General features: G+C 35.7%; 1 protein-coding gene across 3 annotated transcripts in view; it reads left to right on the forward strand.

The window, feature by feature from the left end:
* Positions 1-2,340: 2,340 nt before the first annotated feature.
* Positions 2,341-16,382, forward strand: part of LOC145666543 (uncharacterized) — a 45,683-nt gene continuing 31,641 nt past the window's right edge. For 2 of the 3 annotated variants that reach the window (XM_081733867.1, XM_081733861.1), the window contains exon 1: positions 2,341-3,839. In XM_081733867.1, the coding sequence (XP_081589993.1) occupies positions 2,420-3,823 (1,404 nt within the window). In that variant the 5' untranslated portion in view covers positions 2,341-2,419 and the 3' untranslated portion in view covers positions 3,824-3,839. Of the gene's footprint in view, positions 3,840-9,990; positions 10,124-16,382 lie in introns of those variants that run through there. The other variant, XM_081733877.1, reaches the window with a different exon arrangement.

Raw genomic sequence — 16,382 nt, forward strand, 5'->3', positions numbered from 1 at the left:
AGAATGAATAAGTTACAACCTACATTCTCCTCATGTTAATTTCTTTGATTTGTAGTGAGATATTGGAAAATGTACCTTAAGTGCGTGGGGTATTCCCCCACTTTCCCCTGTACCTGAGCGTCAAGGGGGGCTATAGCCCCCTTAGACCGCAACTATATATATATATATATATATATATATATATATATATATATATATATAATTTGTTTTTTTTTTTGTATATACCTTTATGTGTAGTATATGCTATAATAATTGTAATGCAGTGCTAAATGGCATGACACATGACTAACAAAACTGGAAAAGGCCCTTGCCCATTTCTTTCGTTACTTTATACCAAAATTTATTTCATTTCTGTTCACACACGCACACACACACACACACACATATATATATATATATATATATATATATATATATATATATATATATATATATATATAGAGAGAGAGAGAGAGAGAGAGAGAGAGAGAGTGAGAAAACATCATTCCACTACTTCGAGCACTTTTGTATCAACTACGGTGTATAGAATCTATATATTAAAATACTATGTTTATATGTTTGTGATCAATTCCTTTCGACAAAAAGATTGAGGAAACCATAAGCTCAAGAAATGTGCTGTTTTCGATTCTTGATTTCCAGTTTTGTATAAATTTGCCAGTTCTCATTTAATTTTCAACAAGAAAAGTGCGTTGTTTTTTCTATTCAACACTTTGATCCCACCCTAAGGCTGATATCCTTGTGTTAGGCAACCGGTATAAGAGCTACGTATAGCGGGTTGACGCACATTTCAGGCGCTTTATTTAATCTGAATGGCAAAACCTATTGCATGCTAGCAACTTCAAAGGCCTGTAGCATTTTGTTTCATGAAAAGTGTCATAATTGATTTTTTTTTTTTTTTTTTTTTTTTTGTATCTGTAGTAATTCACTCCCTTTCTAAGTTCTCTCATTCTTTGCTTGTGTGTGTAAAGGGATATGCCCAGATATAGTGAGGAAGCAGAGGAAATTCATGCTCATATCAGAATGATGCGTTATGCAGGTTCAACTAGTACTTGAATTAAAAATATAAACTAGTGTTTTGTGGGGAAATCATTCCCTCCGTCCTCCCCATGGATCCACCGCTGCTGAGAACCGAATAGTATATTACCCAGACTGTCCTCCCTTATCCCCTTCATATTGTTCTCATCGCCCTCAGATAGTTTTTCCTTCTCAGGCTGTCATAATTGCCCTCAGATCGTAGAGGGTCCTTCCTTCTCCCCTTCAGACTGCACTAATCGCCTCGGATGTACTGATGAGGACACACTGTCATGGTGCCGAAATGTTACAAGTATTACGTTAAATATATATATATATATATATATCTGTAAGCCAATGTATGAGCTCAAGGAGAAAATCTTAGAGCATCTCCATACATGAAATAAATCATTCTCTCCACACTAATGTATCGCTGTGTTGCTTCTTATATTCATAGAAAGCTGCGTTATTGTCGATAGAGAACTATGTTATCCCGAAGACTATTCCATACCTCTACGTACTGTTTACGAACATTGTATGTGTTTGAGAGGGATAGGGAGAAGGAAAGGTAGTGTGTGTTTTCTTGTCTCCTGTAACAATCAGCGTTCATAAATCATCCTAGTGTTATAAAAAGGTAAAAAAAAAAAAAAAAAAAAAAAAAAAAAGGACACCTGTCCTACCCACTGTGCTACTCTAGGTACTAGTATTGTAACGTATTTCAAAAAGCCCTAGCAACTAATGTGCACGAGGGATAGCATGAGCTATGACCTTGAAATCCGCCACCAACACACTTGAAAGGATCAGGCAATCGTAATAGTGTTGCTAACTGCCACAGCGGTGAACTAGAATTTGTCGATTTGAAGCATTTCTGGGAAGGGATAACAAAGACACTTTGAATCAATCTGTAGCCTGCATTTCTCATCTTCATTTAGAAAAATCTGAACAATAAAGTAGCATATTTATTTAATAAGATGTAAAAGTGCACTCGGTCCGTTAGTTTCCTTACTCGTTTATTTTTTTTTTTTAATACATGATGATCGTAAAGGAAGCTAAAATAACTAAAAATGATATCACATAACACCACCTATATTTGCAATCCATTCATTCTGGGGACCACGACTCATGTCCTAGCCTTAGGGAAATCGTAGCTACAGACCTGTCAACTCCTTCCCCTCTCATACAGGGAAGTTTGTCATTTTCTCTGGTAAAACAAAGCGGTCCTATTGGTACCCTCCCTCCCGGGGTGGTTATTTATGACATAGATGGGGGGCGTCTTAAGAGACACATGCAGAAGCCGAACTGGACACAGTGTTCTTGTGTTCAGTGAAGAGTGGTTCTTTGTGCATAGTTCTGTGTTATTTTAGTCTGTGTTGTGTGCTGGTTTGTTCCTTTTTTTAAAAAAGTCATAATGGAGGGTAAGAAGAGCGGAAAACTCGGAGGTTCAAAAGTAATTCACAGCCAAAGCAGAGAGATTTTGGTTAATGTGTATGATTTTATGAAGAGAGAGGCTGACAGTGGAAATCCAATTAATGTAAAACAAGTGCAAAAGCGAGTATCTGAAGCTACCGGTGTTTCAGTAAGTACACTAAAACGTGTTTTGAGTGAGCGGGAAAAAAACAAAATCACGGGAACGAGCTTTTCTACTCCGAATAAAAAGCGTGCACAACGAAAAACAAAAATCTCAGTGGATGATTTTGACAAATGCGTTATTCGTCGAACAATTAATGAATTTCATATTGTTCACGGTCAACGACCTTCTGTAAAATTACTGTTGCGAGTACTTCGAGAAAAGATTAATTTTAATGGAAGCACTTGGTCTTTACGGAAAATAATCCGTTCCTTAGGATTTAGATGGATTAAGGCTGAAAACAATAGACGACTACTTATTGAAAAAGATGAATTTCGGTCAAAGAGGTTGGCTTATTTGCGAGCTATAGATCATTACAGAACGCAGAACCGCCCCATAATTTACATGGATGAGACGTACTTGCATTCATCGCACACAAAACAACACGCGTGGAGCGATAAGAAGAATACAGGTTTACTCACACCAATTTCTAAAGGACAACGCGTAATAATCATGCATGCTGGCGGAGAAAACGGTTTCATTCCAGACGCGTTAGTCATGTTCAAATCTGGAACGAAATCTGGCGATTATCACGACGACATGAATTATGAAAACTATGAAAAGTGGTTGAAGTCACGGCTAATTCCTAACTTGCCAAGTAATTCAGTTCTTGTGATAGACAATGCACCATATCACAATGTCTGTTTAGATCCTTCACCGACATCATCATCTCGTAAAGCTGTAATGATCGATTGGCTTGTAAGACACAATATTCCTTTCAGAGAAAATATGTACAAACCAGAACTTTATAATTTAATCAAAGCCAATAAAGCTCGTTTTCGGGTATTTAAAGTAGATTCGCTCCTTGCTGAATATGGACATACAGTTCTTCGTTTGCCCCCGTATCATCCTGATCTAAACCCGATAGAGTTGATTTGGGCTGCAGTCAAAGAATATGTAGCAGCAAGAAATACCACTTTTTCCATTGTCGATGCGATGAAACTCGCCGAAGAGAAATTTACAATGATAACAGCGGAAGAGTGGAAGGCTAGGTGTGATAAAGTACGAAGATGTGAACAAGCATATTTGCAAATGGAACCTCAGTTAGACGTTCTTACTGAAAACGTTACAATAAACTTAGCCGAGGACAGTGACAGTAATAGTGACTCTTCTGAAGAAAGTGACGACGAGACGGAAGACGATGATGATGAGATGGATTGTATGGACGGTATTGAGCCTTTATAAATACCTGAAGCTACAGGTAAGCCTATCATAATATATATAAGTTGCGTTAAGTAGTTATTAACCATTGTTGTTACTTATGTTGGAGGTTAGTATCGGCATGGGTTAGAAACACTACCAAAAATTCTTCCCTCTCTCTCCACTCTTCCCTCGCAGCGATTAGCGTTCTTCCTACCTCCCGCTTCTCATAGCTCATGCTATCTCTCGCGTACAGTACTATGGGAATTTTGGTTGGCTTATTTTACACAACTGATTCTGTTAGCAGCTTTTCTTTGTAGAGGCCCTCCATTTCTCAGGTTACCCTAATGTGGGTTGCCTGTCTTTCCTTGGCCTTTTCTTCCTATTTTTTTGCTTCTCTTCCATTAACTTCATTCCTTTTCACCCCTCTTTCATCTCAGACCCCATTTTCCACTTCAAGATCCCTACGCCTTCTCACGATCGATGCCATTAGGGAAAGACAGGCCTCTTATTTTAAGTTAGCTACGAGCTTTATGTGGAAGTTCAAAATATATATAGGTCTATATGAAATAACGTTGAGTTGTTGTTTTCAGCAACACAGCTCGGAAAACTTTCTTCATGCGTACTTTTACATTATTACCATTCTACTCGTGTGACTGTTAAATCGCATGCTCGGCTGCTGGCTTTTGTTTATATACATCTTCGTGTTTGCAAACACAAATCAGGTGCTGGACAACTTGGCAACTCTGTAAACAGCTGAGCATTGACAGCTGTGAAGGTGACTTTCAACGCTCTGCGCTGTTGTTTTGTTCGCTTGCCTGCGTAGTAGTCGAGCAAGGGTCCAAGCTCCAAGCTAGGCCAGGCATGCCAAACGGACAGGTTTACATGTCAAGGAAATAACATGCCCTGTTCTCGTATTACACTTAGTAGGCTGGCCATATTTTCGTTTCTTTATACAGTTTATAACATTCTTATTCGTACACCTGAATTTATGAGAATAAATATAACGTATGTGTACTTTACGTTTATTATTTTTATATGTACTATGTGTATATGAGTAAAGGAGGTTTTGATCACAGTTTTCAATTTAAAAACCAATCCAAATTAGTATTAAAAATTATCCAATAGTAATAAATAAAGAAATACAGCATGTTTTCATGCAACATTTCTATTCGTACATTAACCCCTAATTATAACACTGGGGTCCACAGGACCCCTCCAAAAATCACTTATTTTAGTAATTTCTTTATTTATTATTTAGTTCCTTTTTCCATCCACGTAAATTTACTTGGCAACACTAGGTCATCAATGCATGGCAAAACTTATTTCAGTTTGCGACGAGAAACTTGCAGTGAACAGCGGAAGTGTGTTTGGGGTCTCCCTTACCCCAGTGTTATATTTGCGGTTGCGTTAACTGAACTAGTTTCGTTGAGTGTGATTTTAGTTTTTCCTCAAAAATGAACAAAAATATTGCAAATAACGTTGATGCCATAAGACAACTAATAGAAGAATCTGATGACAGTTCATCCGGCGATGAAAGTGTTTTTGGTAATGATGATTCAGACTTGGATTCTGACTATGTTTTAGAAGAAAGTGAACAAGATGATGAATCAAGTGCACAAGACGAAGATAACGTTGTATCGAGTGCTTCGCAAGAACAAAGTGCTTCGTTGAAAGGAAAGAATGGTTACCGTTGGTCATGCCAGGAACCGGATCGCAGAGGTCGGCGACTTCAAAGAAATTTGCTTTCTCATTTTCCAGGCGCAAAGGGTTCTGCAAAAACCGTAAGTACTCCAGCTGAAGCTTGGCGATTGTTGTTTGACGAAAACATCATAAAAGATATTACTTTTAGAATTAATGAAGAAATGGAAAGAAAGCGGCAGAAGTTAGAAAGGCAGTCATACCACAACAATACAAATGAAACTGAGATTTTGGCCTTTTTTGGTCTTCTTTATTTCTCTAGTGTAGAGAAAAACAGTCGAAGCCATTTGGCAGATTTGTGGGATACAAAATTTGGAGTTTCCCTTTACAGAGTGACTATGTCTTTACCACGATTTAGATGGTTGAGTGTGTGTTTGAGATTTGATGATAAATCTACCAGAGAGCAAAGGAAGGAAAACGACAAATTTGCGCCAATTAGAAACATTTGGGAACAATTTATTGAGAATTGTAAGAACTTGTACACGCCTTATGAGAACTGTACTGTAGATGAACAACTTGTTAGTTTCAGAGGAAGATGTCCGTTTAAAGTATATATGCGATCAAAACCAGACAAATGTGGTATCAAGATTGTAATGATAAATGACTCAAAGACTTATTACATGCTAAATGCTATCCCTTATGTTGGTCGTGTTCATACTGAAAAGGGGGAAAGTGTACCGTCATTCTATACCAAAAAGCTTTCTGAGCCTATTCATGGAACAAACAGAAACCTAACTGTTGACAATTGGTTCGGATCTGTTCCACTTTTCCAAGAAATGCTAACTGAACATAAATTGACAATGGTAGGCACACTGAGACACAACAAACCAGAAATCCCACCTAAGTTCTTAGCTAAAAAGCGGCAAGGGGAATGTCTTTTTGCATTCGACGAAAATAAGACACTGGTATCTTACAGCCCAAGAGAGAAGAAAAATGTTCTTTTGCTGTCATCCATGCACTATTCTGCAGATATTGACGAAACTACTGGAAAGCCAGACATTGTTCTTTACTATAACGCCACAAAGGGAGGAACAGACAAATTTGATGAGCTTTGTAAGACATTTAGTGTTTCGCGTAAGACAAACAGGTGGCCAATGAGAATTTTGTTTGCAATGCTGGATCAATGTGGTATAAACTCTATGGTCTTATATAGTTTGAACATGCAGAATCCGCGACTGCCACGTAGGAAGTACCTTGAGGACTTGGCTATGGCTTTGATCAAACCTTGGCTACACAAAAGACTGGAGACGTCTACACTTCGAAGAAGTATTCGCTTAGCAATACAAGATATTCTAAATCTACCTTTGCCAGTAGTGAATCAAGGAACACTCCAAAGGAAGCAGAGATGTGGTATGTGCCCACGTTCGAAGGACCGCAAGACAAAATTGCAATGCACCAGTTGCCTTATTCCTATCTGTGATGAGCACCGTAGTGTGTTGTGTATTGATTGTTCTCAGTAAAAACAGATGACTCTCAATCCCCCGCCCCTAAAAAAGGAACTTTTAGTTTCAGTTTGATTTACCTTGCATTTATTAGATTTGTATCAATAGTTTATAAGTATTCTTTGCTTATAAGAGTAGACAATGCAAAATGCGAAGTGCATAACAAGGTTTAGCACAAGTTATGTAGCTCAACAGTTTTGGGTGCCACATATTTGGAAGAAAGTTAATGTATTACCCTTTCATTTTGGTGGCGTGTGCTGTTATTTTAGAAAGAATTCTGAATGTAAAAGAAATAGTTTTAGATTTTGTGGTTTTAAAACAGTAGAATAGCATTATCTACATATAATCAAATTTCTTGCTCAAAGATAGTTCACATTTTCGAGTAATGTCATTAATATACATTCACAATAAAACAATTATATATAAAAAATATTTCGTTTACATAAATATGTATAAACATGCTCATGAGAATAAAAATAGTAATGGGGTTCCTTAGACCCCAGTGTTATATTTACGTGACAATTTATGAAGTGTTATAAAGGAGGGTTAATATGACGTGTCGGGTTAATCGCAAATATTATCATTCACGAGTATTGTTCGTTTTGTATTGAAGCAGTGTTTGTGGTGTAGGTGACACTTGTTAGTAGAAGATGCTGCGCGTGCTTTCCTTCGAACACCGTGGATCAAAATGGCTAAGCAGAAGGAGCTGAGTTCCGACCTAAAAGGAATAATTATAAACTTAGCACTGAGAGGAAATTCTTTACGTCAAATAGCAGTACCGTTACTAGCTCGCACTCCACTGTGCAGTACATAGTACAAAAATTCAGAGAGCACGATTCAACGAGGAATTTATCGAAGAAACCAAAGGAACGTAAATTAAAAGCATGCCACGAACGTTTCATTCTTCAAAGAGTTCGAGAAAATCCCAAATTAAGTGTCCCCGAACTACGTCCATTAGTGGAAAATGTGTCCAGGAAGCAGATGTGTGACCAAACTGTCCGGAGTGTGTTGTGAAAACATGGGTATCATAGTCGAATATCGCGAAAGAGGCCGTATGTAAGTAAGGAGAATAGAAAGAAGCGCCTTGCGTTTACAAAACAATATCGTGATAAGGATCAAGAATTTAGGATAGTGTTATATGGTCCGGTGAGACGAAAATAAACCTTTTTGGGTTAGATGGGGTACGTAGGGTATGGAGAAAACCAAATACAGAGAACAATAATATGAACACCCCCCACAGCTAAACATGGTGGTGGGTCACTAATGGTGTGGGCCTGTATGTCATACACTATCCAGTTTACTGACGGCATTATGGATGCCAATGTATATTGTGAAATATTAAAGAACAATGTCAAGCAGTTTGCAAAAAAAGAATAGGTACACATTTCAACAGGACAATGACAGTAAACACAAAGCTAGACTTAGCATGTACCAAGTTTGTGTTTTCTTATGATTTCTTTATGGTATAATAGCCCGTATGTACGAATAGAAAAGTTGCACGAAAACAGGGATTCCCTCATTGTTTGTTTTTATTAATTAATATTTAATTTGATACGAATTATTTTTTCTATGTGTTTCAGTTTGTGAAGCTCTAATGTATCCAAGTGTGGCAATTAGCTAGCACAATATTGTAGTTTAATGGAGAAATTAAATATTTTGTTTGAAAAAATAATGTGTACGAATAAGAATGTTATATACTGTACATTACAATATAGAACTACTGAAAAATGTTAAAACAATCATTCCATTCTTAATTTCGATAAGTTTGATTAGCATTGTACAGTATTTTATTTGTGAGTTGCAAGGGAATTCTGCAAACATATCAAACCCCACAAATTTGGGAATTTTCCATTTTATGTTTTTTTCTTTTTAGAACTATCATTTTTAGAAAAGCGAAATAGCCTATTACAACGAAATGTAGATGCATAAAAAAGAAGAAAAATCATTGCTCAAATTGAGAGTACACAGGCACGACTATCTTATTTTTCTGTGTTTAAGTGCTGATGTCTAAATTATGAAATATTGGCACGAAAAAGGTTTCATAAAGTTATTTGATGAATGAGAGAGATTTTACCAGGCTGCGGAGATAATTTGGCAAAACGTAAAATTCTTAAAATCTTATCTTAAAAATCTTAAAATGTTCTCACATTTCTCTACCACCTGCTGCTTCCAAATAGCGTAAACCTCTTACCTGGACAGTAAGGCCACGTTTCATGGTAATTTGACACAATCGCATTAATTAACTATCAATAAATTATAGAAAGGAGTTTATACAATAATAAATTAGGACATATTAATGTTTCCATTATGAATGCATTATTCTGATGTTTCAGCTGGTGTACTTTGCTAATGGATTTTTTACAGGCCTACGTTTTAATTGTCTAATAAACTATTTTAAACGAGCTCGTTATTATTGTAATTCAACTCCATGAAATTATAGGTTGAATGAACAATAAATAAAAAAAAAGGAAAAATAATGTTTGTCTAAACATTGAAAATTGTTTTATCGGTGCAAGTACTCTGTAACAAGGATATCATTTGGAAAGGGCATGGGACACTTTCCCTCTGAGTTTGATTAATTATGTACTACAGGTTGCAACACTGCAATTCTTCGGACAGGGAGGATACGCTTATAGAAAATATTTGAATCCGCTTCCTCTTTAGGATACTATTTTTAAATGAAAATTTTAATGGTGAAAATCCATAAAATACTCTATTTTTGGCATACATTACCCCACTAGAATACGCCCTTTAATCAAATTGATATAATTTAAAAACTGAGCTTGAGGTGAATATTGTGTTCCAAAAGTCATTTCAAACGAATTAGTCGTTTTCCCGTCCCCGAAAACTAAGCATTCGACACTAATCTAAGTCATTTTTTTTTTCCACTTCTTTCCACACCATGCCAATGGAACGGCATTGCAGGCGTCGCTATTCGTTTTAGCGTTCCCGAAAACTATGGATTGGGCACTAATACACATCGTTTTGATTTATTATCACGTGCCATCCTCTTCCAAAACTTACTCCCACAGTATTATTTATTAATTTATTATTATTTTTTTGTTTCAGATTGTGTCATATATATTTCCAAGTTTGGTTGAAATTGCTTCAAACATTCCAGAGTTATGGTGAAACATGGTAATACACATACAATACATATCCATCCACCTTTTCTCTCTCTCTCTCTCTCTCTCTCTCTCTCTCTCTCTCTGTATATATATATATATATATATATATATATATATATATATATATATATATATATATATATATATATATATTCAGCAAGTAATGTAAGAATGATACGCATTGCTTGTCGTATTTTTTGGTAGCTTTAATTAATATATGATACGCTACAATAATTACTTGTAATGTGATGGTAAACATATACCCCACAGTGTTCGAAATGAAACAAGGAAAGTGCGGGAGTGGTGCTTACCTGTTCCCTTCCTTCCTGCTTATTCCAAACTATAATTCTGCACTAATGAAAAAAAAAAAAAAAAAATAGTACGCGAACTGTAATTTTAGAAAGTTGGTGATGTCATTCTCTCACTTTGTCCACTTAGCACGTGAATGTTGTATCTACAACAGTACATTGTATATTTGTAATTTTGGGTCATAAATTATTCCAAATATGTACTAGGCTGGCTGATTTTTACTATCAGAAGAAGAGAAAGAAATGTTTTAAATAATATGATTGTCAATGTATAAAGATATTCAAATGTTTAAAAATAATAAGGTTTTGGAACGTCGTTGGCAGGACAACCAGGTATAAATAAATGGAATCAAAAAAAGGACGGAGTGTGTATTATTTAATGGCTCAAAATTAATATAAAATGGAACCAGTGATTTTAATCGTTGTATATCAGCCATCGTGTAGAGAATATTTGAGTAATAAAAGTACTGTATGTGTTACTTTAAATCCTTACAACGATGTCTGATTATTGTACCATTTGTAGGAAACTTTAGTTAGGAGGGGAGCATGAGGCTCTGTATATCACAAACAAACTTAATTGCAGAGAAAGAAAATAGCCTTTGCAGCGGGCGGTTGACCACAGCACACTTCCCATGGATCCGCCACTTACTGAGTAGAATAAATAACAACGAGCAGCGCCTTCGGCGTTAAACTGTCAATTTCCGGGGCAGGTAACATGCCCGTCTTTGCCTAAACTTGATCATCAAAAATCGCTTAGTGATCCCGAAATATATGAATTTGATATTAATATCGATAATTTTGGAGATGTTATTTTTCAGACCTTTTCCCCCTCTTTCGCCATGCCGATGGATCTGAACTTTGGACGTAAACAACATCGAAAGTGTTACTATTCACCCTAACAATAAGGAAAACTGTGGATTCGACACTAATATCGGTCGTTTCCGAATATTTTTACATGGCATCCCCTTTCTCCTAGGAGGGATCCTAGGAGAGTTCTACCCCACTGGACTTAAACGGTATCGAGAGTGTCATTATTCGTCTCAGTGACCCCTAGAAACTATAAATTTGACATTAATGTTATTAGTATTAGATTATTTTTTCATTTCGTTCTTAGGAAGGTGTTAGGGGTATCTTACCCTCACAGGATTTTTTTTCACACTGTAAATCATATGTGTACCAAGCGGGTTGAAATTGCCCCAGGCGTTCTAGAGTTATGATGGAACATGCATACGTTTATATACAGGGTTTAACTTAGAGGGATCCAATGGGACATTATTTTGAAACATTGGCAATAGCGATATAATTTTTTTGTAGCTCCAGGAAAACTTTTAATTTCAAATCCCTCCGAAAGTAAACCTGGAAGAAACACTGGCGACCTTCTGTCACCACTGAAGACTCGGCCGCCCACTTCGTTCCTCATCACGAACACTCGCGTGGCTATCTCTAAAGGCTCTAGCCCATTGCAATACTATTCCATGGCTTACAGTGATTTCTCCAGACACTTCACTAATCTGTCAATAAATTTCAGCCGATTTCACACCTTTAGCACTAAGAAAACGAATCTTAGCGCGTATTTCACAGTCGGCGGGATTCTCAATCGGTGGAGGCATTTACTCAAACGTAAACACGGTCGAATGTTTAAATAATAACGTTTGTGGGTTGTCAACAGATGTAGGTACACAGCACGCATGTGCGGCATGCCGAGTGTAGCGCTGCAGCGGCTGAATTTTAAAACAGTACTTACTTAAAAAAAAAAAAAAAAAAAAAAAAAAACATGCCTGCCTCGTATATTCAAATACTGTGACTAAATCCATCAGGTAAACAGTAGGCCTACATCGGCGTCAAAATTTATGCTAAACTACAATTGCGAATGTCACTCATATGACAAATATGCGAAGCTTGGGGAGATTTTTGGTTGGCAAGCAAAAAAAAAAAAAAAAAAAGGAAAAAACAATACATTTAGAAGTAAGAATCAACAACTGAGTTTGTTTCTGATGTTTTGGGTTTCTGAAGTCATAGGATTTATTACTAGTACAATGTTGATGATGTTGTTTAACATATAACAGTCCACTAATATCATATTCACAAATATAGAAACCTTTCTCCTGGCTAGCGCGCGGCCCGCGCGCAAGCCTTTGGTGCACGTGGTCCCGGGTTCGATTGTCGGTGGGAGACCATTCTTGAATGCATTACGGTGGTTCAGGTTCCATTTTCAACAGTAAATTCAAGTCTCGTATAGTCTCGATACCGAAAAGGAGCCCTAAATTTCAACAAACAAACATCAGGAACATAAATTAGAAAACGGTATTCTTACTGTTAGTAATTACATCTTGGAAGTCTAGCTTCATGCATAGTTACGTAAGAATACTTATTAACCACTTTTGGATATCTATTAGAATTTAATGGAGTCCAAATATCATCCAATGAAGCGTCATCCAGGTCCCATGGACGAACCCTGGATGTGCTTTAAACATCCAATGAACATGCCAGCGCTGACCCACTTTCCAATAATTTCACAATCACGAGTTACTTTAAATGATTTGGACTGCTTTTAAACATTTCAATGAAAACGAGAAAAAGAAGTTACATTAGAATTTACTGAAATACGGTGTAAAACGGAGTTGGTTGAATGTATTTGCTTTCATTATACTATATTTGTAGTTATTTGATGTAGAGAATATATGAAATGGCAGCAACACATAAGTGTCAATGTCTACGTACGTACGTATATACAAAACTCCACAGTAAAAGAATTCGTGACAGCGAATACAGTTTTGAAAAATGGGAGAGAATATAGAAACTTTTTTTTTTAAGGTGTCGAACTGTATTTCCCACTTTTTGAAGGAATCATGATCGAGTGTAATTGCTAACTTTACTATAGCATTGATACGAAAAGTGGAAACATCGAAATAAAGCCATGACTTCCGATTACCATATTTGAATCATAATTTATTTGCAAACATGCCATTTGTATCAAATGTTTGTAACACAGTTGTTATTTTTTCGCTTTAATGTAACTTTTGTACGCTTTGTTAGCATAGTTCATAATGAACTGTATTTTTTATACAGTCAGTACACACTACTTCCCTCAGTAACATCCTTGGATTTTAATGCTTTTGTGCTTCGTGCATCGTCATGGAATTCCGGTTGTAATATCCATGAGTTTTATTTTGTTATCTTGTACGAAACGGGAAGTGAAATCGAGGCTCTATGTTGTTTGACATAGCAGAATCGTGCTTTCCTTCACGTCGTATCTCGGTATCTCCACTACTTTCTTTATCTTGGTTGACGGGGACGCGTTGTTTTGATCCTTCCAGACAGAGAAGCAAAGCTTTATGAGAACCGATCGATGTGGCAACGTCGATAGAATGTCCTTTGCTCATGGCCATTCCATTTTATATGTTGTGTATATGTTTTCTTGCCTGAAGTAACTTGAAACGAGCTTCGCTGGACCTGAGTTGTTCGTTATAAACATAAAGAAAGAAAAAAATCCAAGCTCTGTGTATGGCGAGACATTTTAAAAGACGTGACTTGGCCTGTGGTGAATATATCGGAACAGACGTTTTTTCAAAAATACAGTCGTTCTCCTTTAAAAGGTGTTTAAATTGACATGGATAGCTCTTTAAAAATTTCTCGAGTGTCTTTAAAGACAATGTCTGGTGAAAAATTGACAAAATGAAAGCATATTTATGGACGTGTTTATTTATATAATCATGTCAAAGGTGGATATTGTACAATAAATTCACTCCCGTACAAATAATATCTTATTCTTAATATTTGACTATGTTGTAGAAGAGTGAAAAAAGTTTCGTGCTTAAAAGAATATACATATGCCTTACAATCAAACTTTGTAATCAATTTCAAAAAGAAAATTCCATGAATAATAATAAACGTACTGTAATTTGAAGAATCCCTGGAACTAAGAGAGCTTGACATCCTATCTAGCAATCAATAAGTATTATATAGGCCTACAGTATTTCATTTATATATGCAAAAGTTAAATAATAAACTCAATTGCTTTCATTGAAGTATTTCTATTGCAATGTTATTAATTAGGATAAATTTCAGTTAGTTTATTACAGTTAAATCTTGCAACTTACAATTTTACACGCTTTCACACTAACTGGAAGTCTAAAATTTTGTACAGATGAGTAAATCTGATAGCAATACAATAGTCTCATATAATTTTTGCTCTAGCTGATTATTTTACTGTGCATTACTTCTAAGGAAATAACAAGTAAAAAATTGATTGCAGGCTATTAAGTAGACAAAAGAAAATAACAACCATTACAAAAACAAAAATGTTTATTTTATAAAATGCAGTATAAAGGAGAATGGATATGTACAGGTCCAGATCCAAGATTTTCTGTGGGGGGCACTAATAATTACCAGTAAATTTGTGTCAAATTTGATTTAGAAAAAATACCTTTAGACATCTCTGTTGTTTATGAGGCGTTGCTTTGGAAATGGTTGGTATCTAGTCCCGGGAATCGAACCCACGACTTTCCGAACGCAACTCCTCAAAGTGATATGTGACAATACTTTACCCCTGACAACGCTAATGCGTAGAACAGGGGCGGACCTATTTCAAAGAGGATCGCAAGGGCATGCAGGAAAAAATGTTCTTCCCTCCTGGCTTCTGTTTTCTTCCCTACTTGAAAAATGTTATACTGTTTTGCATGGTAAATCCTTTTCCTTCAACCGACTTACACGTAAACTATTGCTTTTGCAAGAAACATGACGGCAAAAAATTTCGGAAAGTATTCTATTTTCACTGCTAGCTCCTCATTTTAGATAGTGTTTATTTACAACGAGGGGGGTTGCACGTGTCCTGAATGTGTATTTAATGAAGAAATGGGCATAAGAATAAAAATATTAATTACAATTTAATGTTTAAGTAATATTTATTTCTATTATAGATCTCTAATTGTGAACATGTGACAAGTACATTCCGTGAAGCACGGGATCCACTGATTATAACTCATTATAGCAAAAAACTTCCCTAATATCTATAAAACTTTAGCTCTCAACCTTAGGAAGAGCTCCCAGTGTTTATTAAAGTTTTAGTCCCACTTCTTCATTTAACCCCGCCTATAAATATCCTTTTTAGTGTATAAAATCATTCATTTAAAAAGTTTTTATTTTTCTTAAAAAGCAAATAAACATGGAGATCACTACTATTACACCGAATAAAACATGGGAAAGGAAGAAACTTATATTGCAACTATGTTTTGTTAGTTATCTACGTAAATAAATTGGAAAATTACAATAGCAAAAACATCCGACAGGGACACAAAAGAGTAGGCCATGTCTGTGAATTACGACATCATTACACTATTTTATTCGCAAAGATCTAAATAATATCAATAATGTAGATTTACGTGTAGGGCTCCCATATTACTAGACTAAAAACCCGGGACATCTTATTGAAAATTTACAATATATTAAAATTATGCACTTACTTCTTACTGAAATAACAGAAAAATCGGGACTCTCCTGGATAAATCGGAAAATTCTATTTGAGTAAAATGTTAAGGGTTGAAATAATATATATTTCAATTTTAAGAAGAGCAGTGTAATAGGAGTTTATGTACAAGTACCTACCAGCCAGCAAAAATTATAAAGTATTCAAAAGTTGTCTAATTTTAATACAGACGAAAGTAAATATTACGCTTATTCAAGAAACATTAACATTCACTCGAGTGATAAACATGAAAGCGCTAAGTACACACTATCCTATAAAAAATAAAATAAAATAAAATAAAAACAAAAAAGTAATAAAATACGAACATAACAATTGAAATATGCAATCAAGGAAATAGTCCTAGTATATAATACATCCAACACATTGGGTCAACTTGTATGATAAAGATTTTTTTTTTTTTTTTAATGTTAATACCAAATACATAATAAAAATCCCAACCTTTAATGACCATATCTACACTCAATTCAATAAGAAGCAAGGCATATCTTAAAAGACAATTAAGTCGTCGAAATCCATTCAACGTAAGCCTTTTCTAGGAGT

This window comes from Thermobia domestica, chromosome 1 (genome assembly GCF_964235325.1).
Source record: "Thermobia domestica chromosome 1, izTheDome1.hap1.1, whole genome shotgun sequence".
Taxonomy (NCBI): Eukaryota; Metazoa; Arthropoda; class Insecta; order Zygentoma; family Lepismatidae; genus Thermobia; species Thermobia domestica.